General features: G+C 51.1%; 1 protein-coding gene across 4 annotated transcripts in view; it reads right to left on the bottom strand.

Moving 5' to 3' along the window:
- Prkar1b (protein kinase cAMP-dependent type I regulatory subunit beta) overlaps nucleotides 1-25,618 on the bottom strand; it is a 188,818-nt gene that overhangs the window by 48,271 nt on the left and 114,929 nt on the right. For all 4 annotated transcript variants that reach the window (XM_045144391.1, XM_045144392.1, XM_045144389.1 and 1 more), the window contains exons 5-6: nucleotides 6,530-6,591; nucleotides 5,349-5,395 (exon numbers count right to left, since the gene is read on the bottom strand). In XM_045144391.1, the coding sequence (XP_045000326.1) occupies nucleotides 5,349-5,395; nucleotides 6,530-6,591 (109 nt within the window). The remainder of the gene's footprint in view (nucleotides 1-5,348; nucleotides 5,396-6,529; nucleotides 6,592-25,618) is intronic.

The following is a 25,618-nucleotide window of genomic DNA, read 5'->3' as shown; positions in this document are numbered from 1 at the left end:
AACACTAAACAGCCCCTAGCATGGCTGTGAGACCAGATAACAATGCTCAGGGGCTCCAGTTACTGGGGAACAGGGAGGAAAGGAGGTATCTCCTCCAAAAACAAGCAGGAAAATGCTGCGGCCCACAGGGGACAGTGTGGGAAGGGACCTCTAAATAACAGGCCTGTCAGAAGGGGAGATGAAGTGCCTGCTGTGCCAGCGTGAGGACCTGAGCTCAAATCCCAGCACCCACATGAGAGCCAAGCATGGCGGAGCGTGCCTGCAAACCTGGAACTGGGGGGGGGGGGGGGCGGGCGGTGGAGACAGGAGGCCCCTGGGACGAGCTGGCCAGTCTAGCTGCACCAGTGAGCTCCAGCTCAATGGGAGACCCTGTGGAAAGTGTCTAACATCACTCTGCCCTTCCCATGTGCAAGCACACACCCACACACGTGCACATGCCACACATTCTAAAGAACGGCGAGGAGGAGATCTAGTAACAGTGAGGGAAGGTCCACGCCTCCGTGGGATTCAGATGGAGCTGTGCTCCCAAGCTTATAGGGCCAGCAGCTGAGTGTCCTTTTAAGTAGAAATACTATGTTCCACGAATAAAATAAATTGGAAGGTATTTTTGTACTTAGAAAAATGGATTATAGCTTTTGGCAAACATACACACATTGCCTGGCATTCTTGGAATCTCTATGGAAAACCATAATTTTAACCAAGACGGTGCCCCTGGTGATTGGACACCTGGTACCCTGGGGCATTACTGGTCAGAAACAGCGTCCCTTCTGTGGGAGTGGAGCACAATCCAGACTGGTGGGAGGGGGTGATGCTGGTGATGTGACCTCATGTTCCAACCCTGATAAGACGGATTTCTGTAGCCCTGAAAGTGGCCCAGGAGGCACTTGACAGAAGCAACCAGACTGAAGAAGCGAGGCTGGAGGCCACACTACGGCAGTTTGTCCAAAGAGTAATCACAATAATTATCATAATATATGCCCCAGTGAGGCGCAGTGACCCAACCACCAGCTGTTCACTGCAGATTCCTTACTGACCATCTTTTGATTCCTTTAAATGTGGCCTTTGCTGACGGCCTCCGCATGTTTACCCAGCGCGGGAAGTATCCTCCACATCACAGCTGAGCTTGGTCAGGCACTCCCGCCGCCCACCCCTGTCCCCACTGGAAAATCTGAGAGATTGATGAAGGTGCCAGGGACTATAGTTAAGCATGGTGGGGCAGCGAGGCCAGGCGCTCACTCACTCATGGGTCATGGCCTTGCGCCTGGATGTCCCAAAACTCCAGGCAGTTAGCCAGGAAGCAGGCATCCACCTACAGTGCCCAGACATCCTGGCTTGGCTAGCCAGGGTCCAGGAAGAACCTTTGAAACTGAACTTCTGGGCTGGGGAGGAAGGAGGAGGAGGGAAAAGGCCCAGATTTGCCGAGACAATATATTTGGGGAACTGCAGTTATATGTGAAGGTGATCTCACTTTTTCCTTCACAAAATTGCCTCCACATGTCCCCGGGCTGGAAGGAGTCAGCTACAGGGGCTAGCATCATAATAGGGTTGTGGAGGCAGGAAACTGACAAGAAGGCCAGGAAACCTCCCAGACCTGGGGTCCAATTCTGAACTGTCCTAGCTCACTGGGCCCGGGCATCCCTGGGCAGGATTAGAAAGCATGAGCTGTGGCTTTGGGGAAACTCAGCACTGCTTTGAAAGGATCAGGGGAAAATAGGACCCTGCCAGGCCAGGGCCACGACACACTCCATATTCAAGGGGCTCATGCATATGGGCATGGCGTCAGTGTTAACTTCTCTGTCAGGAAGCACAATGATGAAGCCCACCTCAGTCAAGGAGGCCCAGCTAGGGAGGGATGGGCAGAGCCAAACGTCTTCACAATGCCTGCACAAGCTTTTGACCTACCCGGGGCCTTCCTGCAGGTACACGTTGTGGGAAACACCTCATGAGACCGATATTGGGCCCCTGGGGCTCCATGAAAGAACCTCTGGGGCAGCATTTGCCTTTCCCACATTCATTCATTCATTCATTCATTCCGGGGAAACCCAAGAAGGTGTGATGTCGATTTCTCTGGGGTACCTCAACCTCTCCTCTGTCCCAAGTTGAAGGTGTCATCGGAAGATTCCTATGACTTCAGTGGACATGGAGGACAGCATATTCCAGAGGAAGGAAAATCATGAACCGGGATCAGAGCCCACATGGGATCCTAGCCCAGCAGGGCATCTAGCCCTCAGTGTCTGCCAAGTCAGCATTTATCAAAGCCCTGCAACATATAAATTAAATAAACCAAATAAGATATAAAATGGGGAGTTGGAGAGATGGCTTAGTGATTAAGGCACTTGTCTGCAAAGCCAAAGGGCCCATGTTCACTTCTCTAGGATCCACGTAAGCCAGATGCACAAGGTGGAGCGTGTGTCTGGATTCCGTGTGCAGTGGCTGGAGCCCCTGGTGCGCCCATTCTCTTTCGCTCTACTGCCTTTTTCTCTCTCATAAATGAATAATGTTTTTAAAGGTTTTTAAAAAGTATAAAGTGCTGGGCATAGTGGCACACGCTTTTAATCTCAACACTCGGCAGAAGTAGGAAGATCGCTGTGAGTTTGAGGACATCCTGAGACTACATAGTGAACTCCAGGTCAGCCTGGGCTAGAGCGAGAGCCTTCCTCAAAAACCCAGCTCTACACAGTCATGGTGCTTCTCACAGGGGCTGGAGACGCTGGTCCTTGGGATCTTCTTGCACACCTGCTGTAGGCTGAGTCCACTCCTACTGTCCCTAACTCACTTGATCCCTTCCCATCTCGTCGGTTTTCTCGGCTTGCTTGTTTGTTTTGGAACTTTAAGCAAAGCAGGAGGTAACTGTGCTCACAGCAGAGCTCAGTGTCAGAACCATCTTTTTTTGGGCAGAGGGGTTGAAGTAGGGTCTCACTCTAGCCCAAGCTGACCTGGATTCACTATGTAGTCTCAGGCTGACCTTGAACTCATAGTGATCTCCTGTCTCCCCACTGCTGGGGTTAAAGGTGTGTGCCACCACACATGGCTAGAACCACCTTCTTACTTTCCCCACTCACACTTCCTCCACGTGGACCACTCCTGGGGTGGTCAGCCCCTGACTCAGTTTCCCTGTTTGGGAAGGAGACAGAATTCCTGTCTGATACAAAGTTCTCCCCCCCACACACACCTTGTTCAGGGGCCAATCGGTCAGACACAATTCCTGACACAACAGCAGGTCTGTGAGGGTGTGCGCCACCCCTTCCCCGCATGACACGCCAGGGTGAGTCACTTCCTATGTGGCAGCCCCAGAAACAGGAGGACCTTCATGGTTCCCAGAAACACCATGAGGGACAGACACGAGCTGATGGAGAACTCAGAAAATGCCTTTCCCAGAAATACCCCAACTGCACACCGGCTCAGGAAGCACAGGCTAGTCCTGAAATACTTGACCCGCCTGGGTCACTGGGCAGGGCGAGGCCCTGATATCTCAGAGGGCACCAAGGGCAGGGTGGTCCCCTCAGGAAGGTAGGATAGCTATGGAAAACGGGAGGGTATGGTTGAGCCCAGCAGTGACCACGGAAGTGGCCTGAGAATTAACCAGTGTATTGGGACTCAAGAACCCTGCGATGTCCAGGAGAGACTCCGTCCCTGTCTTCTGGTCCATTCATGGAGCCAGGCCTTCAAGAAATTGCCACAGTAAACATCCCCAAATCACAAGGTGAACTGTAGACAGAGGGCACGTGGTATCTCAGAGAACCGGAGAAGGCGCCCAAGCAGAGGATGCCACATGTATCGTGACAGGACATCTCAGAGAATGGGGGAGGACGCCCAAGGATGTGACACACAACATGACAGGATACCACAGGGAGAAGCAGATGCTCAGGTAGTAAGGAAGAAGAGGCAGAGCACCAGCTTGGGCCCTTTGGAAGCCCAGCACCAGGCAAGGAGCTGGGGAAATCAGTGTCCCTCAGGCACTGCCCTGTGACCACATCTTAGGGACCAGCTTGATTCCAGAAGACACACAGGGGGTACAGTAGCTCATGCACATGTAAGCGCAGCTCTCAGTAAGTTGAGGCAGGATGGCTGCCCAAAGTTCAAGGTAAACCTAGGCTATATAGTGAATTCCAGGGCACCCTGGACCACAGCAAGATTTGATTTGATTTGATTTCAGAGAGAGGGAGAGGGTGTGTGTGTGAGAGAGAGAGAACTGGCACTCCAGGGCCTCAGCCAATGCAACGGAACTCCAGACACCTGCACCGCCGGGTGGGCATGCACGGCCTTGTGCTTGCCTCACCTTTGTGCATCTGGCTGATGTGGGATCTGAGGAGTCAAACATGGGTCCTTGGGCTTCGCAGGCAAGCACCTTAACCTTAACCGCTAAGCCAACTCTCCAGCCCAAGATTTTGTTTTAAAAGAGACAAACCTACAGTGGGTTTCAGCAAGAAACAGGCTCCCCCATGAGAGCAGTATCTGGGGGATAAGTGTCAGGGGAGGAGACCCTGAAACCTTTCAAGTCAGGGCATTGGAGGCGTGGACAGAAGAGGCTGAGCAGGTGGTGGGGAGGGGAAGGTGGACGAAAGGACCCATTTGAGAGAATGAAGTGGAGGCTCCTGGAAGAATGATTCTAATGAAGGTTGGGGTAGCTCTTTACCTGTCAGATACTGAAAATGTGAAAAATAATGGGTATTGTGAATCCCACTATGCACCTCACAATGCAGGTGCCTGGGGACACGCAGTGTTCTTACAGAAAAGGTGACCGTGGCTCTATGGGACGCCAGTACTTTCAGGGTCTTCAGACATGCAGGTCTCTGCCAATGAACAGGCATGGCCAACCAGTGTAAACCTGGACGGTTCGCTGGCTGCGGATTCAGGAGCAGCGCGAAGCCAAACACAACACGGAAGACTGCCCTCCGCCCTGAACCTTAGCAGGATAACAGCAACAAAGAACCCAGCTGCCCCTGGCACCTGCCCCACAGCCCTCATTCCAAGCTGTGCTTTTGTATTCTTACGTCTTCTTAAATAAAAGGTGTTACTGTTCTTGAATAAAACATCTCGTCTGGGAATGTGGGTCAGTAGTAGAGCGCCTAGAATTTCCCCAGTGAGGGGCTGGGAGTGTGGCGCAGTGGAGAGCACTTGCCTAGAGTCCTGCACTGAGGGGCTGGGGGTGACTCAGTGGCAGAGAGCTTGCCCAGGGTCCTGGAGGTTCTCAATTTCATCCTTAGCCACCAGAAATAAATTTAAAATAAATAAAGCATTGGAATATATTACCCAGAAAGAAATGCTCTCAGGCTTGTGGTTATCGGGACCTGGTGCTAAGCAGCATGGAGAGGGGCTGTTTTCCAAAAACAGTAAGCGCTACTCACGTCTACTTCTCCTTGATCAAGCACGTAAAAATTATCTCCTTCATTCCCTACAACAAGAGAAAGCGACAACAGATGTAAAATACAAAATGCACCAAGACACACAGGAGTTACAGTCGCTTGTTTTCCTGATAAACCACCTTTATAACTGTCTGTAAGGTTTTGTTAAGCGGGTTTGTGTTCCCTCTCGCTCTCTCTTTGGGTGTCACTCACTCTGTAGCCCACGCTAGCCTTGGATTTATCTAACATCGGCAATGCTGAGATTACAGATATGCCTCCCCTCCCCTTTATTAGCAAGAAGATTATGAAGATATAACTTGAACTCGGGTGTGGTAGCATATGCCTTCAGTCCCAGCACTTGGGAAGCTGAGGTAGGAGCATTGCCATGAGTTTGGGGTCAGTGAGTTTCAAGTATGCCTGCGGTAGAATGAGACCTTGCCTCAAAAAAGACCAAAGAAAGAAAGAGAAAAGAAAAGAAAACATAACTTGAGTTTTAATAGTTTTATTATTCTTTTTTTCTTTTTCTGTGGCGCTGAAGACGGACTCTGAGGTCTCACACACGCTAAGCAAGTGCAGTGCCCTGAGCTGCAGCTCAGCCCCTCGCTCCGGGGTTCTAGGCAGCAGCACTCCTGTTGAGCCGCAGCCCTGGCCCTCTTTTCACTTTTCAGCAAGGTCTCACTGACTTGCCCAGACTAGCCTCGAGCTCATTTGGCAGCCAGGTTGGTCTTGAACTTAAGATCCTTTCTGCCTCAGCCTCCTGAACAACTGGGATAATGAGCCTGGGCCACCAGGTCTGGCTGTGCTTCCTTCGTTCTGTGAGTTTCTTTCTCTCAGGCTGGGGCCATCGCTCAGTGGTGGAACACCCGCCTGGCATGCACAAAGCCCCGGGTTCAATCCCTAGTACTACGAAAGTAAACAAGTTCCTTTGTCTTCTTAAAACATTGTTTTCAGAGATGGCTTAGCAGTTAAGGCGTTTGCCTGCAAAGCCAAATGACCTCAGTTCAATTCCCCAGGACCTATGAAAGCCAGACCCACAAGGTGGTGCCCGGTCTCCCAAGCGCAGGGACGACAGGTATGACGCCACACCTGGCACAGCACAGGTAAGTCTGTCGTGCCCATATGTATTTCCAGCACTGAGTCCATTTCCAGGGCATGGGCTATGCCTCCGAGGCAGAGGAACGTACCTTGCTGTATGACTGTCTCCCCAGCGATGTGAGTGACAGGGAACATGGCATCGAATATGTCACTGAAAAACAAAGCACAGCACATTGGGGGCGGCTGGTGGTACTGGCTGAGGCAAGTCCCGCCTCCCAGGACACTTAAAAAGCCCCTGCACACTGGCCAGTTTGTGTGCATGGGGAAAGTGAGAGAACCTGTGCAAATTAAAAACGGACCCTTAATCTTCCTAAGCTAAAAGAGGAGAGCCAAGTGGACGCTCGACAGCCCCTCAGGCCCGCTTCTGTGCCAATAGGATCTACCGTCTGGCTTCATATCACACACACTGTTTTGGACTCTGCTTAAGAAAATAAAAGTCACAATAGACTACAAACATTTCTCAGGCCAGTAAATATGTTCTACTGGAGGCTGACCATCAAGCTTGTTGGGTCTTGCATTGTTTTTGCTTCTTGGGGAAAACACTTCCATTCACAGGAGCATCCAGGCTTCCAAAGACAGAGACCTCTACCACGTAAGGACCCCATGGTGTAAGTCAGTGTGTGGAGGACAGAGACCTCTACCACGTAAGGACCCCATGGTGTAAGTCAGTGTGTGGAGGACAGAGACCTCTACCACGTAAGGACCCCATGGTGTAAGTCAGTGTGTGGAGGACAGAGACCTCTACCATGTAAGGACCCCATGGTGTAAGTCAGTGTGTGGAGGACAGAGACCTCTACCACGTAAGGACCCCATGGTGTAAGTCAGTGTGTGGAGGACAGAGACCTCTACCACGTAAGGACCCCATGGGTGTAAGTCAGTGTGTGGAGGACAGAGACCTCTACCACGTAAGGACCCCATGGTGTAAGTCAGTGTGTGGACGGACAGAGACCTCTACCACGTAAGGACCCCATGGTGTAAGTCAGTGTGTGGAGGACAGAGACCTCTACCACGTAAGGAACCCCATGGTGTAAGTCAGTGTGTGGAGGACAGAGACCTCTACCACGTAAGGAACCCCATGGTGTAAGTCAGTGTGTGGAGGACAGAGACCTCTACCACGTAAGGACCCCATGGTGTAAGTCAGTGTGTGGAGGACAGAGACCTCTACCACGTAAGGAACCCCATGGTGTAAGTCGGTGTGTGGAGGACAGAGACCTCTACCACGTAAGGACCCCATGGTGTAAGTCAGTGTGTGGAGGACAGAGACCTCTACCACGTAAGGACCCCATGGTGTAAGTCAGTGTGTGGAGGACAGAGACCTCTACCACGTAAGGACCCCATGGGTGTAAGTCGGTGTGTGGAGGACAGAGACCTCTACCACGTAAGGACCCCATGGTGTAAGTCAGTGTGTGGAGGACAGAGACCTCTACCACGTAAGGACCCCATGGGTGTAAGTCAGTGTGTGGAGGACAGAGACCTCTACCACGTAAGGACCCCATGGTGTAAGTCAGTGTGTGGAGGACAGAGACCTCTACCACGTAAGGACCCCATGGGTGTAAGTCGGTGTGTGGAGGACAGAGACCCCTACCACATAAGGACCCCATGGTGTAAGTCAGTGTGTGGAGGACAGAGACCTCTACCACGTAAGGACCCCATGGTGTAAGTCAGTGTGTGGAGGACAGAGACCTCTACCACGTAAGGACCCCATGGGTGTAAGTCAGTGTGTGGAGGACAGAGACCTCTACCACGTAAGGACCCCATGGGTGTAAGTCGGTGTGTGGAGGACAGAGACCTCTACCACATAAGGACCCCATGGGTGTAAGTCAGTGTGTGGAGGACAGAGACCTCTACCACGTAAGGACCCCATGGTGTAAGTCAGTGTGTGGAGGACAGAGACCTCCTACCACTGTAAGGACCCCATGGTGTAAGTCAGTGTGTGGAGGACAGAGACCTCTACCACGTAAGGACCCCATGGTGTAAGTCAGTGTGTGGAGGACAGAGACCTCCTACCACGTAAGGACCCCATGGGTGTAAGTCAGTGTGTGGAGGACAGAGACCTCTACCACGTAAGGACCCCATGGGTGTAAGTCAGTGTGTGGAGGACAGAGACCTCTACCACGTAAGGACCCCATGGGTGTAAGTCAGTGTGCGGAGGACAGAGACCTCTACCACGTAAGGACCCCATGGTGTAAGTCAGTGTGCGGAGGACAGAGACCTCTACCACATAAGGACCCCATGGTATAAGTCAGTGTGTGGAGGACAGAGACCTCTACCACGTAAGGACCCCATGGGTGTAAGTCAGTGTGTGGAGGACAGAGACCTCTACCACGTAAGGACCCCATGGGTGTAAGTCAGTGTGTGGAGGACAGAGACCTCTACCACGTAAGGACCCCATGGTGTAAGTCAGTGTGTGGAGGACAGAGACCTCTACCACGTAAGGACCCCATGGTGTAAGTCAGTGTGTGGAGGACAGAGACCTCTACCACGTAAGGACCCCATGGGTGTAAGTCAGTGTGTGGAGGACAGAGACCTCTACCACGTAAGGACCCCATGGTGTAAGTCAGTGTGTGGAGGACAGAGACCTCTACCACATAAGGACCCCATGGTGTAAGTCAGTGTGTGGAGGACAGAGACCTCCTACCACGTAAGGACCCCATGGGTGTAAGTCAGTGTGTGGAGGACAGAGACCTCCTACCACGTAAGGACCCCATGGGTGTAAGTCAGTGTGTGGAGGACAGAGACCTCTACCACGTAAGGACCCCATGGGTGTAAGTCGGTATGTGGAGGACAGAGACCTCTACCACGTAAGGACCCCATGGTGTAAGTCAGTGTGTGGAGGACAGAGACCTCCTACCACGTAAGGACCCCATGGGTGTAAGTCAGTGTGTGAAGGACAGAGACCTCCTACCACGTAAGGACCCCATGGGTGTAAGTCAGTGTGTGGAGGACAGAGACCTCCTACCACGTAAGGACCCCATGGGTGTAAGTCAGTGTGTGGAGGACAGAGACCTCCTACCACGTAAGGACCCCATGGGTGTAAGTCAGTGTGTGGAGGACAGAGACCTCTACCACGTAAGGACCCCATGGTGTAAGTCAGTGTGTGGAGGACAGAGACCTCCTACCACGTAAGGACCCCATGGGTGTAAGTCAGTGTGTGGAGGACAGAGACCTCTACCACGTAAGGACCCCATGGGTGTAAGTCGGTGCCTCTGTGTGGAGGACAGAGACCTCCTACCACGTAAGGACCCCATGGGTGTAAGTCAGTGTGTGGAGGACAGAGACCTCTACCATGTAAGGACCTCATTGGTGTAAGTCGGTGCCTCTGTGTGGAGGACAGAGACCTCTACCACGTAAGGACCCCATGGGTGTAAGTCAGTGTGTGGACGACAGAGACCTCTACCATGTAAGGACCCCATGGGTGTAAGTCGGTGTGTGGAGGACAGAGACCTCTACCACATAAGGACCCCATGGGTATAAGTCAGTGTGTGGAGGACAGAGACCTCTACCACATAAGGACCCCATGGTGTGAGTCAGTGTGTGGAGGACAGAGACCTCTACCACGTAAGGACCCCATGGTGTAAGTCAGTGTGTGGAGGACAGAGACCTCTACCACGTAAGGACCCCATGGGTGTAAGTCGGTGTGTGGAGGACAGACACCTCTACCACGTAAGGACCCCATGGTATAAGTCAGTGTGTGGAGGACAGAGACCTCTACCACATAAGGACCCCATGGTGTAAGTCAGTGTGTGGAGGACAGAGACCTCTACCACGTAAGGACCCCATGGTGTAAGTCAGTGTGTGGAGGACAGAGACCTCTACCACGTAAGGACCCCCATGGTATAAGTCAGTGTGTGGAGGACAGAGACCTCTACCACGTAAGGACCCCATGGTGTAAGTCAGTGTGTGGAGGACAGAGACCTCTACCACGTAAGGACCCCATGGGTGTAAGTCGGTGTGTGGAGGACAGAGACCTCTACCACGTAAGGACCCCATGGTGTAAGTCAGTGTGTGGAGGACAGAGACCTCTACCACATAAGGACCCCATGGGTGTAAGTCAATGAGTGGAGGACAGAGACCTCTACCACGTAAGGACCCCATGGGTGTAAGTCAGTGTGCGGAGGACAGAGACCTCCTACCACGTAAGGACCCCATGGGTGTAAGTCAGTGTGTGGACGAGAGAGACCTCTACCACATAAGGACCCCATGGTGTAAGTCAGTGTGTGGAGGACAGAGACCTCTACCACGTAAGGACCCCATGGGTGTAAGTCAGTGTGTGGACGACAGAGACCTCTACCATGTAAGGACCCCATGGGTGTAAGTCGGTGTGTGGAGGACAGAGACCTCTACCACATAAGGACCCCATGGGTATAAGTCAGTGTGTGGAGGACAGAGACCTCTACCACATAAGGACCCCATGGTGTAAGTCAGTGTGTGGAGGACAGAGACCTCTACCACGTAAGGACCCCATGGTGTAAGTCAGTGTGTGGAGGACAGAGACCTCTACCACGTAAGGACCCCATGGTGTAAGTCAGTGTGTGGAGGACAGAGACCTCTACCACGTAAGGACCCCATGGTGTAAGTCAGTGTGTGGAGGACAGAGACCTCTACCACGTAAGGACCCCATGGGTGTAAGTCGGTGTGTGGAGGACAGAGACCTCTACCACGTAAGGACCCCATGGGTGTAAGTCAGTGTGCGGAGGACAGAGACCTCTACCACGTAAGGACCCCATGGGTGTAAGTCAGTGTGTGGAGGACAGAGACCTCTACCACGTAAGGACCCCATGGTGTAAGTCAGTGTGTGGAGGACAGAGACCTCTACCACGTAAGGACCCCATGGGTGTAAGTCGGTGTGTGGAGGACAGAGACCTCTACCACATAAGGACCCCATGGGTGTAAGTCAGTGTGTGGACGACAGAGACCTCTACCACGTAAGGACCCCATGGTGTAAGTCAGTGTGTGGAGGACCGAGACCTCTACCACGTAAGGACCCCATGGGTGTAAGTCAGTGTGTGGACGACAGAGACCTCTACCACATAAGGACCCCATGGTGTAAGTCAGTGTGTGGAGGACAGAGACCTCTACCATGTAAGGACCCCATGGGTGTAAGTCGGTGTGTGGAGGACAGAGACCTCTACCACATAAGGACCCCATGGGTATAAGTCAGTGTGTGGAGGACAGAGACCTCTACCACATAAGGACCCCATGGTGTAAGTCAGTGTGTGGAGGACAGAGACCTCTACCACGTAAGGACCCCATGGGTGTAAGTCAGTGTGTGGACGACAGAGACCTCTACCATGTAAGGACCCCATGGGTGTAAGTCGGTGTGTGGAGGACAGAGACCTCTACCACATAAGGACCCCATGGTGTAAGTCAGTGTGTGGACGACAGAGACCTCTACCACGTAAGGACCCCATGGTGTAAGTCAGTGTGTGGAGGACAGAGACCTCTACCACGTAAGGACCCCATGGGTGTAAGTCAGTGTGTGGAGGACAGAGACCTCTACCACGTAAGGACCCCATGGGTGTAAGTCCGTGTGTGGAGGACAGAGACCTCTACCACGAAAGGACCCCATGGGTGTAAGTCAGTGTGTGGACGACAGAGACCTCTACCACGTAAGGACCCCATGGGTGTAAGTCGGTGTGTGGAGGACAGAGACCTCTACCATGTAAGGACCCCATGGGTATAAGTCAGTGTGTGGAGGACAGAGACCTCTACCACGTAAGGACCCCATGGGTATAAGTCAGTGTGTGGAGGACAGAGACCTCTACCACATAAGGACCCCATGGGTGTAAGTCGGTGCGTGGAGGACAGAGACCTCTACCACGTAAGTACCCCATGGGTGTAAGTCGGTGTGTGGAGGACAGAGACCTCTACCACGTAAGGGCCCCATGGGTGTAAGTCGGTATGTGGAGGACAGAGACCTCTACCACGTAAGGACCCCATGGTGTAAGTCAGTGTGTGGAGGACAGAGACCTCCTACCACGTAAGGACCCCATGGGTGTAAGTCAGTGTGTGGAGGACAGAGACCTCTACCACGTAAGGACCCCATGGGTGTAAGTCAGTGTGTGAAGGACAGAGACCTCTACCACGTAAGGACCCCATGGGTGTAAGTCGGTGCCTCTGTGTGGAGGACAGAGACCTCCTACCACGTAAGGACCCCATGGGTGACTACGTGAAGCTAACAAGGCAGGCGAGGGTCTGAACCAAGATGGCAGCCTGTACACTTAATCTTCTAATCATAGACGTGAACTGGACCTTGTAAACAGATGTCAAGGAGAATGAGCCAGGGCTGAGGCTGGTGGAGTCCCTGGGAATAGTGGGGACACACAGATCAGCCTTAGGAAGACACCTGTCCCCTGATCCTCCACCTCACCAGGATAATCACCAGAACACAGTAAAAAATGTGGCGCATGCCTTTAATCCCAGCACTCCAGAGGCAGTGGTAGGAGGATCGCCGTGTGTTCAAGGCCACCCTGAGACAGCATAGTGAATTCCAAGTCAGCCTGGGCTATAGTGAGACCCTACCTCAAAAAATTAAAAAAAAATTAAAAAAAACAACAACAAAGTCAGCCCTAGACTGGAGAGATAGCTCAACGGGTGGGACCTCTTGCTGCAAACAAGAGGGCCCGAAAGGTTCTGAAACCACTTGAGTTGGGTTTCCCAGGACCCACATATGCAGCTGAGTGTGGCTCTGCAGCACTGTGACTCCTGTCCTGTGGGGAGCACAGACTGAAGAATCATGGAGCTCATGAGAGACCACAGCTCTGTGTTCAGAGAGACTCATCTCAAGGAACACAGATGAGTGACAGAGCAGGACATCTGCTGTTTTCCTCTGGCTTCTGTCCACAGATGACCACTTCTGAGCCCACATGTGTATGCAACACACACACACACACACACACACACACACACACACACACACACACACACAACATATGATAAAAAAAAAAATGGGGGCAGGGGAAAGCCAGGCATGGTGGTGCACGCCTTTAATCCCATCACTCGGGAGGCAGAGGTAGGAGGACTGTTGTGAGTTAGAGGCCACCTGAGACTACAGAGTGAATTTCATTTCAGGTCAGCCTGGTGATGCCTTACCTTGAAAACCCAAAAAAAAAAAAAAAAAAAAAAAAAAAGCAGGAGAAATGTTGGCCCCACTCTCTTCCCACCACCAGAAACCTGTCTGTTGCAGGACTTTGCTCCCCAAAAGAGAGGCTCTGCAGCTGTGGAGGCCAAGGTCAGGGACACGAAGAGCCCAGGTAGAAAGCGCACTGTGTTTCTCCCTGCCCTGAATCTCTGCAAAAGGAGACTCTTGGATGTTTCCACAGGACTGGAAAGTGGAGGCGAGCCTCAGTGGATCCCTGTTCACCCCAGAAGGTGAAAAGTCATTTAAGGAATGAATGCAAAAGAAAAGACCCAGAGAGCACCATACCCTGATCTCTGCATCCAGAAAATAGAAATAGGCAATTCTTAAAAGAAGGCTATTCTCTCTATTCAAGACATACTTTTTTACAGCTCTGCATGCCATCTGTCTGCACTAGCATTTTGGTATTCTGTTCCTGACTCACAGTGCCCCACAAGGGGCTACGGACACGTCTCAGGCCAGCCTAGGACATCTATGCCCTGGCAGGATGTTTTTGGCCACAGTGTGCCCAATGCATCTGCAGGCGCCAGACCAGCCAGCTTGGCTCTTCAAACTGCACTTCTTCTAAACAAAAAAAAAGGATCTTAAAAAGAATGGCTCTTTAAGAAATGAATTTACAATCCTTTTCAAATTAAAAAAAACTGACAATTCATAATGGTAAAATATTTTATGTGTATATGCGTGTGGTATGCATGTGTGTGCATACATGTTCCCATGTACATGAGCACACTTGTGTGTGTGTGTGTGTGAGAGAGAGAGAGAGAGAGAGAGTGAGAAAGAAAGAGAGAGAGAGAGAAAGCCAGAAGTTGATCTCAGGTGTCTTCCTCAATTGCGCTCTTTACCCTGTTTATTGAGACAAACTCTCACTGAGCCCAGAGTTCACCAATTCAGCTAGTCTAGCTGGCCAGCTTGTCCTAAGGATCCTGTTTCCCCCTCCTGAATGCTGGTCCTTCTGCTTGTGCAACAAGCGCATTGCTGACTGAGCCGTCTCCCCAGCCCCCAAAATACCTTCAATGCCACAAATGGTCAAACAGACACTATACAGCCACTGGCCACCTTGGACATGTGTCTGCTACATCAGCTTTGTGGTGGACACCGTCCTCTGTGACATTGTCAGGCCTGGGAAGCACAGTGACACCATCCCAGTAACTCATAGCCTGCCTAGCCTCCTTTATTTTATTTTATTTATTTTATTATGAGAGAGAAAGAAAGCGAATGGGCGCACTAGGGCCTCCAGTCACTGCAAACAACCTCCAGAGGCAGGAACCACCTTGTGCATCTGGCTTACGTGGGTCCTGGAGAACTGAAACAGGGTCCTTTGGCTTTGTAGGCCTTAACCACTAAGCCATCCCTCCAGCCTGTCTAGACTCCTTTTATTCATCCCTCCCCGTCCCCAAGGACTTTCTGGAAATTTCCACGTATATGTAATCCCGACGTGGGCCACAAGGAACATTCCAGAGCAATCCAAGATGAGGGGCAGACAAGTAAGAATGCATCTCCCAGACGTGTGTGCGCGTGCACACACACACATGTACACACGCACGTGCTTCCAATTGTGCTGCTGTCTGGGCCTGGGCCAAGGCAAGGATGGGCTGAAACCATTGTCTGGGTAACTAGGATCCCTCAATTAAGAAGTCCAGCCCTTCACTTTGATCACAGATGTTCCTGGACATGCACCAGTGTGGATTTGTCCTGGTTACCTCCTAGCCCTGCAAAAAGCAGCCCATCTGAGGAGCATCTCTGAATGAACCCACATGTCCCCATGAGCACAAGGTGACCAAACAGACATCTCCTCCTGTCCCTGGGGGCATGGCCACCACAGAAGCAACCTGGGGAGATGGAGAAGCCAAGCATACCAACAAAGCTACAAGGCTTAGAGAGCCTGGTCTCACTTACCAAAGTGGCCTGAGAGCCTGGTCTCCATCCAGAGAAACCTGACACTTCTCAGCTCTTAGTCCACAAAGGCCAAGTGAGTTTCCAGGCTATGGACTCATAGCCTTTTCCAATTCCAAATAAACCTGATCCCTTTCTTTCTCTAAGCACTTAATGGCATTAAAAGGCACTAGCCTCCTTGATCCATAAAAAGAAAAATAATTTCCTATTTCAATCTGGAAGTCACCTACCTGTGGGAGGTTCACCTGGAGCTGTGGGCAGAGATCATAAGTAGTCTTACATTCAGGCCCAACTGCCTTTTGCCTCGCTGTCTGTGCCAGCACCACTGGTACCCACACCCTGGTGTGCATCAGGGACTGGGCTGAGCTCCAGCCGTGCCTGTGAACGCCAGTGCGTGCGACACAACCCAGACAGCACTCCTGCAAGCACCGGGGGCTTCACACCTCCTTGCACGGCTCCCTTAGTCTTCCACACTAGTCCCATCCTTTAAAAAAATGGCAAAACTCGGGCTGGAGACATTGCTTAGTGGTTAAGGCGTTTGCCCCGTTTGATTCTCCGGGACCCACGTAAGCCAGATGCACAAGGAGGCACGTGCATCTGAAACTCGTTTGCAGTGGCTGGAGGCCCTGGCGTGCCCATTCTCTATCTCTTTCTCAAATACATAAAATATATTTTTTAAAGATAGGAAAAAATATTTAGCCAGGTGTGGTGGCTCATGACTTTAATCCCAGCACTTGGGAGGCAGAGGTAGGAGGATCGCTGTGAGTTCGAGGCTACCCTGAGACTACAAAGTGAATTCCAGGTCAGCCTGAGCTAGAGTGAGACCCTACCTCAAAAAACCACACCAAACAAACAATAACAGTAACAAAAATAAAAAAGGCAAAACTGGGCACTAAGTAACTTTGTCCAAGGTCAAACAGCTGGGGCGGGTGATCCTGGCTGCCAACCCCTTTGCATGGCAATGTTAAACTCTGGTTCTCATCTGTTCTCCCCAGTGGTCTGGGCTTCCCTTGGGTGCAGAACTCCAAGCATGCTCCCTGACAGAGCCATTTGCCTTCCCTCCTCTCCCTGCCGGACTCTCTCCCTCTCTCTCTTATTCTAACACCTGCGCCTGCTCTGACCGTGAGCTGGGGACCTGAGAAGTTGGGGTGGATTTCCTCAGCTCTCTCCAGACAAGCACCCAGAAAGGAACCCTAGCTGACAAGGCCAGGGCTGGCCTTAAGTACTAGGTCAGGGTGGTTTTAAGGGGGCAAACCATCTTAAGTCTGCCATGCCCTAGTCTGGAGGCAAATGGAGCCATTGTGGTTGGACCTAACGTCCACTTGCTTGTGACTAAGAAAACATATGCCTATTGGAAGTCCCCATTCAGGACCTCCCCAGTGATGTCTTTCCATCCTGAAGTGACTCAGCTCTGAGCTTCTCACTCACCCTGAGGAGGATGGATGTATGGACAGATGGAAGGATAGGTGGACTGATGGGTGAGGGAAGAGATGGATGATGAGTGGCTGGCTGGGGGTGGTCAGGTGGAAGAATGGATGGAATAGACAGATAGGTGGATAAATGAATGGACTGGGATGGATGGGTGGATAAATGGACAAAGTGGATGGAATAATGGATGGACGGTTAATAGTCAGATGGGTGGTGAATGAATGGATAAGTAGTGGATAAGTAGAGGATGGACAGGTGATAGATGGGTGTGTGGACAGAACAGTTCATGAATGAATGATGCCCAGGCAGATGGGCAGGTGGAGGAGTGTGTGGAAGATGAATGGATGTGCAAGAGGGTGGATATATGGGTGGATAAGAGGGAGGGATGGAGCTAAGGGAAAAATGAAAATAAGTGGAAGGACAGGTGCCTGGTGGGTGGATGGAAGGATGGCACACAGTCATTTTGGGAAGATTTGCAAGAAACAGAAAAAGCTTTGGCATGGCCTGCCTTAGGATTGTCAGTTCCACGTTTAGGATCTTATCCTAAAGAAGTGATTCAATGAACATGATAAAGTGTATGCATGATAATACTCACTGAAGAACTACATTAGACACCCCTCAAATGAATAATGAAGGTTTATTAAGTTAACCATAATACTTCCAAAAAGTATAACATTGTGGTCATTACCATGTAAGGAGGAAAATGTTTATGTTGCCGTCAGTGATAAAAGTGGTTGACTAAACAATACAATTTGAAAAAATAAGATGTATGGCTGAAGTAATGTCTTAATGGTTAAGATGCTTCCCTGCAAAGCTTAAGAACCCAGGTTTTTGTTTGTTTGTTTGTTTGTTTTTGAGGTAGGGTCTCACTCTGGTCCAGGCTGACCTGGAATTAACTCTGTCATCTCAGGGTGGCCTTGAACTCATGGCAATCCTCCTACCTCTGCCTCCTGAGTGCTGGGATTAAAGGCGTGCGCCACCACACCCGGCTAAGAACCCAGGTTTGATTCCCCCATACCCACGTAAGCCAGATTCATAAGGTAGCCCACGTGTCTGAATTTCATTTCAGTGGCTGGAGGCCCTGTCACACCCATTCTTTCTATCTGCCTCTCTTCCCCGCCCCCCGCACCTCTTTAATAAATAACTAAATAATTTACAGAGAGAGGAAGAGAATGGGCACACCAGGGCCTCTAGCCACTGCAAACCAACTCCAGACACATGCACTACCATGTGCATCTGGCTTATGTGGGTTCTGGGGAATTGAACCTAGGACCTTGGGATTCACAGGTAAGCACCTTTACCACTAAACCATCTCTCCAGCCTTAAAAATGTTTTTTTTTTCTTTTTTTAAATGAAATAATCAACCTCAAAACACTGGAGAGGGGCTGAAGGCTGAGCCACTCTCCTCTGTCCTGAGCTTCCTCTTGTTTGATGGCGTGAACTTACCTCCATTGTTGATGCTCCATGTTTAGTTTATGCATCTATATATTTTTCATTAAGATGACACAGTTCCTCACCTGGAGAGTCCTCATGCCTACCCTTTCAGGCTCACTAGAGGCTCAACATTTTGTTTTTGTTGTTTTCATTGTTTTTGTCTTGAGACATGGTCTTACTATATGAGCCCACTCTGACCTTGAACTTTTGGCCATCCTTCCACCTAAACCACGTGCTGGGACTGCAAGACTGTACTACTAGGCCCACGTAACCTTTATTTTGTGTGTAGGTATACGTGTGTGTGTGTGTGTGTAGGTATGTAGACACACACGTGTGCAGGTGCACATGCAAGTGTGCACATGCATGCGTGCACATGCATGTGGAGGCCAGAGATAACACTGGGTGTCTTCCTTTGCTGTTCTCCATCTTACTTCACTTATTTATTGATTGGTTTTTGTTTTGTTTTTTGAAGCAGGATCTCACTCTAGCCCAGGGTGACCTGAAACTCAGTCTGTAGCCTGGGGTGGCCTCAAACTCACAGCAATCCTCTTACTTCAGCCTCCCAAGTGTTGAGATTAAAGGTTTACACATCACCATGCCCAGCTCATCTTTATTAATTACTATTTTTATTTATTTAGCATGTGTACAGCATGGGTGATGTGTGGTGTATGCACACACGTTGATATAGCAGCCTATACACTGGGCTGCTGCAGCTGGAGAACAGAGGGCCCCCTCTATGATCCACCCACCTGTTTGGTTTTTCTTTTCCTTGCAAAGGGCTCTTTACTGATTCCAGAGTTTGCTGTTTGCCAGCCCCAGCGATTCTCCAGTCTCTACTGCCCACATGACTGGGGTCGCAGATGTGTGTGGTCACACCCAGCTTTCTAAGTGGGTTCTAGAGATTTGACCTCAGGTGGTCTCAGGCCTCCTCAGACCTTCACACTTGCACAGGAAGCACACTTAGCCACCAAGCCATGACTCTAGCCCTTATTCATTTATTCATTTGTGTGTGTGTGTGTGTGTTTGTGTCACTGAGAGCGCATGCGTACCATGGCACAGGAGCAGAGGTCATAGGAGAACTTTGGGGTGGCCCTCTGCCTATCCACCTCCTTTGAGGCGGGGTTCCTCACTGTGGATCTCACTCTGCTGTTGCTCTTTGTTGAGCTCACCATGGGCTTCCAGGAACTTCTGTCTCTACCTCCCACCTTGCTGTCAACATCAGCATCAGTGTACTGGGATTACAGAGGTCTACCACAGCTTCCAGCTTTTTATGTGGAGCGGGGGTGGGGTGGGGTGGGGGGGTTAACCCAGCCCCTTCAGCTTAAGTAGGAAGTGCTTTTTTCCCCTGGTCCTCCTACCTCCTTTTTTTTTTTTTTTTTTTTTTAGGTAGGGTCTCACTCTAGCCCAGTCTGACCTGGAATTCTCAGGGTGGCCTCGAACTCATGGTGATCCTCCTCCTAAGTGCTGGGACTAAAGGTGTGCACCACCAAGCCCGGCTATCACACCCTATTTTCTGAATCGAGGCTCTCATGGAACCTAGAGATCATCTCTTTGGCTAGACTAGGTAGCCAGAAATTACCTGGGATCCTCCCAGCTCTGCATCCCTGGCAACGGGATTAAAGGCGCACGCCGCCACGCCCTGCATTGTTACTTGCGTGCTCAGGACCCAAATTCAGGCCCGCAAGCTTACACGACACGTATGCATCGCCAACGGAGCCACCTCCCCAGCCAACATTTTAAAAGCATATAAAAAAGCAAAATCTAAACCTTAAAATGTTAGAACGTGCTTATCTGAATGTAGCACGGAATCCAAACCCTTCACTTGGGCTCACAGGACAGAAGCCAACAGCTTTTCCGCAGGCAGACACACTCACACTTGTCCAGCGTGCCAGCCCTGCCTCCAAAATCTGCATAAGCTAAACCTGTTGCCTGTTCTCGGAGCTGCTGGAAGTGAGCAACCCGGCAGAGTCCTCCCTTCCTAACCGACGTATTCTGCAGGGCGCGCAGAAGGGGCGCGCGCAGCATCTCCTAGGCAGGGTCCCAGCCACATGGCTCACTAGATCCAACAGCCGACTGAATACTGTCTTTCTTTAGACTTCCCAGAACTGCCATTTCCCCTCTCTCGCAGAAAGGCCTTGGGGGAGGAGGAGGGCTGCCTGAGGATACATACCAAAGCCCCTTCCTGCACTGCTCCAAGCCTTTGGGTTTTCTCCTAACTCTCAGAAGGGGAGGCCAGGGCATGAGGTCCTCTCATGGGGTGATGGAGGGCTGGAGGACACTGGGCCACAGAACCAGGACATATGACTGTGAGATTCCAGGGAGCCTGAGCTGAGGGCACAGGGAGGGGGACATTCCTAACCACATGGACAGGGCTCTGTCCCTCTGGGAACATACAGGTAGAAAGCCGGGCGCACTGACAGGCCACACACGTCTAAGAAGTGCAAGTCACACAGCAATCTGCATGGAACAGAGTCAGTCTGCCTTACAGACAGTGAAGAATTAGCTAAGACTTGGGGGATATCTGGGTCCCACTTCCTGAGACGTTCTGTTACAATGGCAGCAGCCATCTGTCCTTGACCTGTGTCTGCTACCTCCAACCCAAGGGACCCTCATGACAATCACTTATCTTCACTGCTAGGGCCTCAGGACTTTACAGATGGGGAAATCGAGGCTCAGAAGTCTGTGAGGGTGCCACTGAGACTGGGCCCAGATGGCAGCTCCAGATCCCACTGTGAAGCTACAGGAGAGCCGTTGCGAACCCCACGCCTGCCTGACAGAGCACACCCAAGACCATGTCGGATGGAAGGCCTGACCTCTTTGTAGACCAGACGGCAACTCAGACGTCCTGGTGTGGTGGGTCTACGCTGAGGATCCCAGCGTCCCCCAGCCCCTATGCTGGGTTTACATCATCTGTTTGACAGGACCCTGCGTCACCTGTGAGGACCCTGGGCGTGCCTGTGAGGGGTGGTCTTGATCAGGCTAGTTGTGACGGGAAGACCACTCAAACCGCGGCAGCACCACGCTCTGGGCCGGGGTTCCGGACTGCGTGAGAAGGAGAGCGGGCCACGTGTGGTGGTGTGGTGGCATGACGGGGGCGCACAGTCGACCCCAGCGCCCCGGGGGCGGAGGCAGGAGGACTCCCCGTGAGCTGGAGGCCAGCCCGAGTCTCAAGTCAGCCCCGAATCGAGTGAGACCCTGCCTCAGTATAACCAAGCGAGCAGCAGCAAGGGGAGCAGGCTGCGTGCCAGCACCACCACCTCCACCTCCTGCATCTTTGCCGTCGCAGTGCGTCCTGCTGCGTCCTGCTGCCACGCCTTCCCCGCTGTGACGGACTTCACGTCCATTCATTTATGTGCAGGCACAGGCAGGCAGGCAGGCAGGGAGACAGACAAACTCCAGACGCATGTACCACTCTGTGCATCTGGGTTTTTGTGGATACTGGGGAACTGAACCCCGGGCCATCAGGCATTGCAAGCAAGTGCCTTAACTGCTGAGCCATCTCTCCAGCCCCTGTGATGAGCTTTTTTTTTTTTTTTTAAATTTTATTTATTTATTTGAGAGCAACAGACACAGAGAGAAAGACAGATAGAGGGAGAGAGAGAGAATGGGCGCGCCAGGGCTTCCAGCCTCTGCAAACGAACTCCAGACGCGTGCGCCCCCTTGTGCATCTGGCTAACGTGGGACCTGGGGACCCGAGCCTCGAACCGGGCTCCGCTAAGCCATCTCTCCAGCCCCCTATGATGAGCTTTAAATCTCGAAATCAAAGCTGAAATAAGCCCTTCCTTCCCTAAATTGCTTTTTCCTTTCCATGTGTGTTTTATAGGGTTTGTGTGGTATGTGGCGTGGTGTGGTAGGTGATGTGACACGTGTGTCCTCCCCATCACTCGTTCATGCACTTCCTTGAGATGGAGTCTTTCCCTCAACCTGGAGCTGCTGTTGGGTTCAGTCAGCAAGCCCCCGTGGCTTTTCCATCTCCGCCTCCCCTAGGCCTGGGGTTACAGACATGCATGACCTTGCCTAGCTCTTTATGCAGGTGCTGGGGAGTGGAACTCAGCTAGTCTCAAGTCCTCTCAGGCCTTCATGCTTAAGCAGCAAACACTTCTCCTGCTGGGCCATCTCCTTAGCCCTCCTAAACTGCTTCCTGTCAGAGCAATGAGAAAGGTAACTAATACACGCCCCTACCTCTCACCAGCAAGACGACACGTCGGGAAGGCCTGGAACTGGCCATGGAGCCATGGACAGCAGTAGAACTGCCCGTTGACCATATGCAGCTGTGGGTGAGTGAAGGTGTGTAGAGGAGAGTGATTGGCAGGCCCAGGAAACACGGCCACCCCCCAGCACAGCAGGTCATTTGCTGAGCACAGGTGAACCCTCATGCTGAGTCTCCACTATTCCCCTCAGAGCCACATACCATCTGGCCAGGCCCAAGTTTCGTGCGATGTCACACCCTTGACACCTTTTCCTCAGGTGCAAGCACAGAGCTCATGACGCTCACTGACTAGTCTTGTTTCATGCCTACATTCATTCATCCTCTGTCCGCGGAGGTTGAATCCGCAGTATCTCCTATTATATGTTTCCTCTCAAATCAGAATCATGAAATGTGTGCATTGACCCAAAAACAGTGTTGCACTGCAGGTCCTGGGCTGAGTCCTCTTCTCTTTGCTGAGCATGGTCTCCAGTCCCACAACCACGTCGCCAAACACTCTCCTACAGTCCCACATAGGTTAGCTGGGACCACTGTGACAATTTTCTCCGTTAGGCATTATTCCTCATGGTCGTAAGGCCAGAGTCCAAGATCAAGTGCTGGAAGACAGTGGTCACGGCCTCATTGTGGCCTTATGTGGCAGGAGAACCCCTGGTCCCTGCACCTCTCATTAGGGAACTAACCATGTCGCAAGGCCCCACCCTCATGATCTCCCAAAGTCCTATTTCCAGATGCGATCACGTGGGGAATCAGGCTTCAACACATGAAAATTTGGTGTGCTAAGATGGCAGTGACCTTGGGATGACTCAGAAGGCATCATGGTGCTGGGAAGAAGTGACCAGAGTGCTGAGCAATATCTCTATCACACCTTCCAAGACTCAGGGCCTAATGCGGAAGAGGTGGCAGAAAGAATGTAAGAGCCAAAGGAAGGGTAGGACTCCTTACAACGTGCTCCCCCCAGACACAAAATGGCCTAGATATCCATGGCCTCACAGTGCCTGACACTACCTACACAAGACCATCATAAGAGGAGGAAAAAAGATCATGACATCAAAATAAAAGAGAGACTGATTGAGAGGGGGAGGGGATATGATGGAGAATGGAGTTTCAAAGGGGAAAGTGGGGGTAGGGAGGGTATTACCATGGGATATTTTTTATAATCATGGAAGTTGTTAGTAAAAATTTGAAAGAAAAAGAAAGGAAAATTTGGCATGGGGCATATTAGTTACTTTCCTCACTGCTATGGCCAAATGCCTGACAAGAAGCATAGGAAGTATTTGTTTTAGCTCATAGTTTCACTCCATCACAGCTGAGTGGTTGTGTCTGTGGCTGTGGGGACTTTTAGCAATTGCTGGTTGCATCATGGTTGATCAGGAAGTAGAGAGTTCAAGGGACCCAAAAGCCGAACTACCATTAATGAGTGACTTGCTTGTTCCTTCTAAGCCCTTCCTCCCAAAGGTTCCACAACCTCCCTGAACAGCGCCACCTGCTGGGTAACAGATGTTCAAACACATGAGCCTGTGGGGGCATTTCATAGCCAAACCATAATAGCTCTGCTGAGAATACCTATAAAATTATTGAAATAAAGAATTTTGGCTTTTCTTTGAAGCAAAGTGGAAGATCTGGCAACACATGGTTTGGGGTCTCATGAAGAAAGAATTCCTCCCCCCTACCCGGCACTAGTAGGTGCCCGACGACCTCAATTGATTGAAATCCCCAGGGTAAAGCAGCACTTAACTCTTGACCCCTCCCAGCTCTAGGTTTCCAGCCCTACTAGAAGTTCCTATTCAGAGGTGACCTGCAATGGGCTGGGGCGGGGGGCAGCCATTCCTGGGATAAATACTTTCCTTTAGCGCACCCCCCCCCACCCCGTATTGCTTCTAAACTCAGGAGCCCAGGGGAATCTGTAAGAGGAACTAATGAAAGGTCTTTCTTGGGACACATGTGTAGAATCCTAGAGACTGTGCTGGGAGGCGCCCATAATTAAGATAATGAACATGCCTTGGCAGCTGCCCAGAGAGCTGTGGGTGCCTAACAATGCAGAGGGGCTTTAGTACCCACATGGCTTCCAAGCCGCTGAGGTTCCATCAGTTCACATTCCTGATAGCCTGCAGAACAGCAGGTGGAGGTGGGACAGGTAAACACCCCCACCCACCCTACAACCCCACCTGAAAACAGGTCCAGCCAGTTCCCAAGGCCCTGACTCCCCAGGGAGGCTGGAGCCAAAGGAAAATGCAGGGATTGGGAAGGAGAGGCCCTGAAATCCATCAATACTGCATTGCTGCATTGCAGAAACATCCCTTGGGGTGAAAAGGGAATAAAGGATTTCAAATAAAAGCACCATGACATTGGGTGGTGAGAAAACGGATATGCCAGAACAGCCTGCAATAACGTGAACTCGGCAATATGGCATTTCTATACCACTGTTTAAAAAAAAAAACAAGTTATTTTTTCAAAATTTAAGCCAACTCTCCCTTTTGGTTAGAGAAGCTTCTCTTTTCAAATGGTGGTGACCACTGGGATGACTCAAAAGTCAGCACAGTGCTAAGAGCGACAGAGCAGTGTTCAGCACTGAGACATCTCTATCACACCTTCCAAGGCTCAGGGTCCATTGCGGAAGAGGTGGCGGAACGAATGTAAGAGCCAAAGGAAGGGCAGGAATCTTTACAACGTGCTCCTCCAGACACAAAATGGCCTGGATATCCATGACCTCACAGTGCCTGACACTACCTACACAATACCTTCATAATAGGGAGAAAAAGATGGTAACATCAAAATAAAAGAGACACTGGCTAAAAAGGAGAGGAGAGTCGATGGAAGGTGGACTTGAGAGGGGAGAATGGGAGTGGAGGGAGGGAATTATCATGGTTTTATTATATACTTGGAAGCTGTCAGTAAAAGATTTAAAAAAAAAAAGTTAAAGGAAACAGAATGCACTTAACATTATTTAGCCTAATATGTTAAATTAGATTAAACATGTAGTCAACAAAGAACAACAACAGGGCTGGAGGGGTGGCTGAGCAGGTAAGGTGCTTGCCTGCAAAACCAAAGGACCCAGGTTTGATTCCCCAGGACCCACAT

This window comes from Jaculus jaculus, chromosome 2 (genome assembly GCF_020740685.1).
Source record: "Jaculus jaculus isolate mJacJac1 chromosome 2, mJacJac1.mat.Y.cur, whole genome shotgun sequence".
Lineage (NCBI taxonomy): Eukaryota > Metazoa > Chordata > Mammalia > Rodentia > Dipodidae > Jaculus > Jaculus jaculus.
Note: the sequence above shows the minus strand (reverse complement) of the source record. Positions and strands in the feature narration are given on the sequence as shown.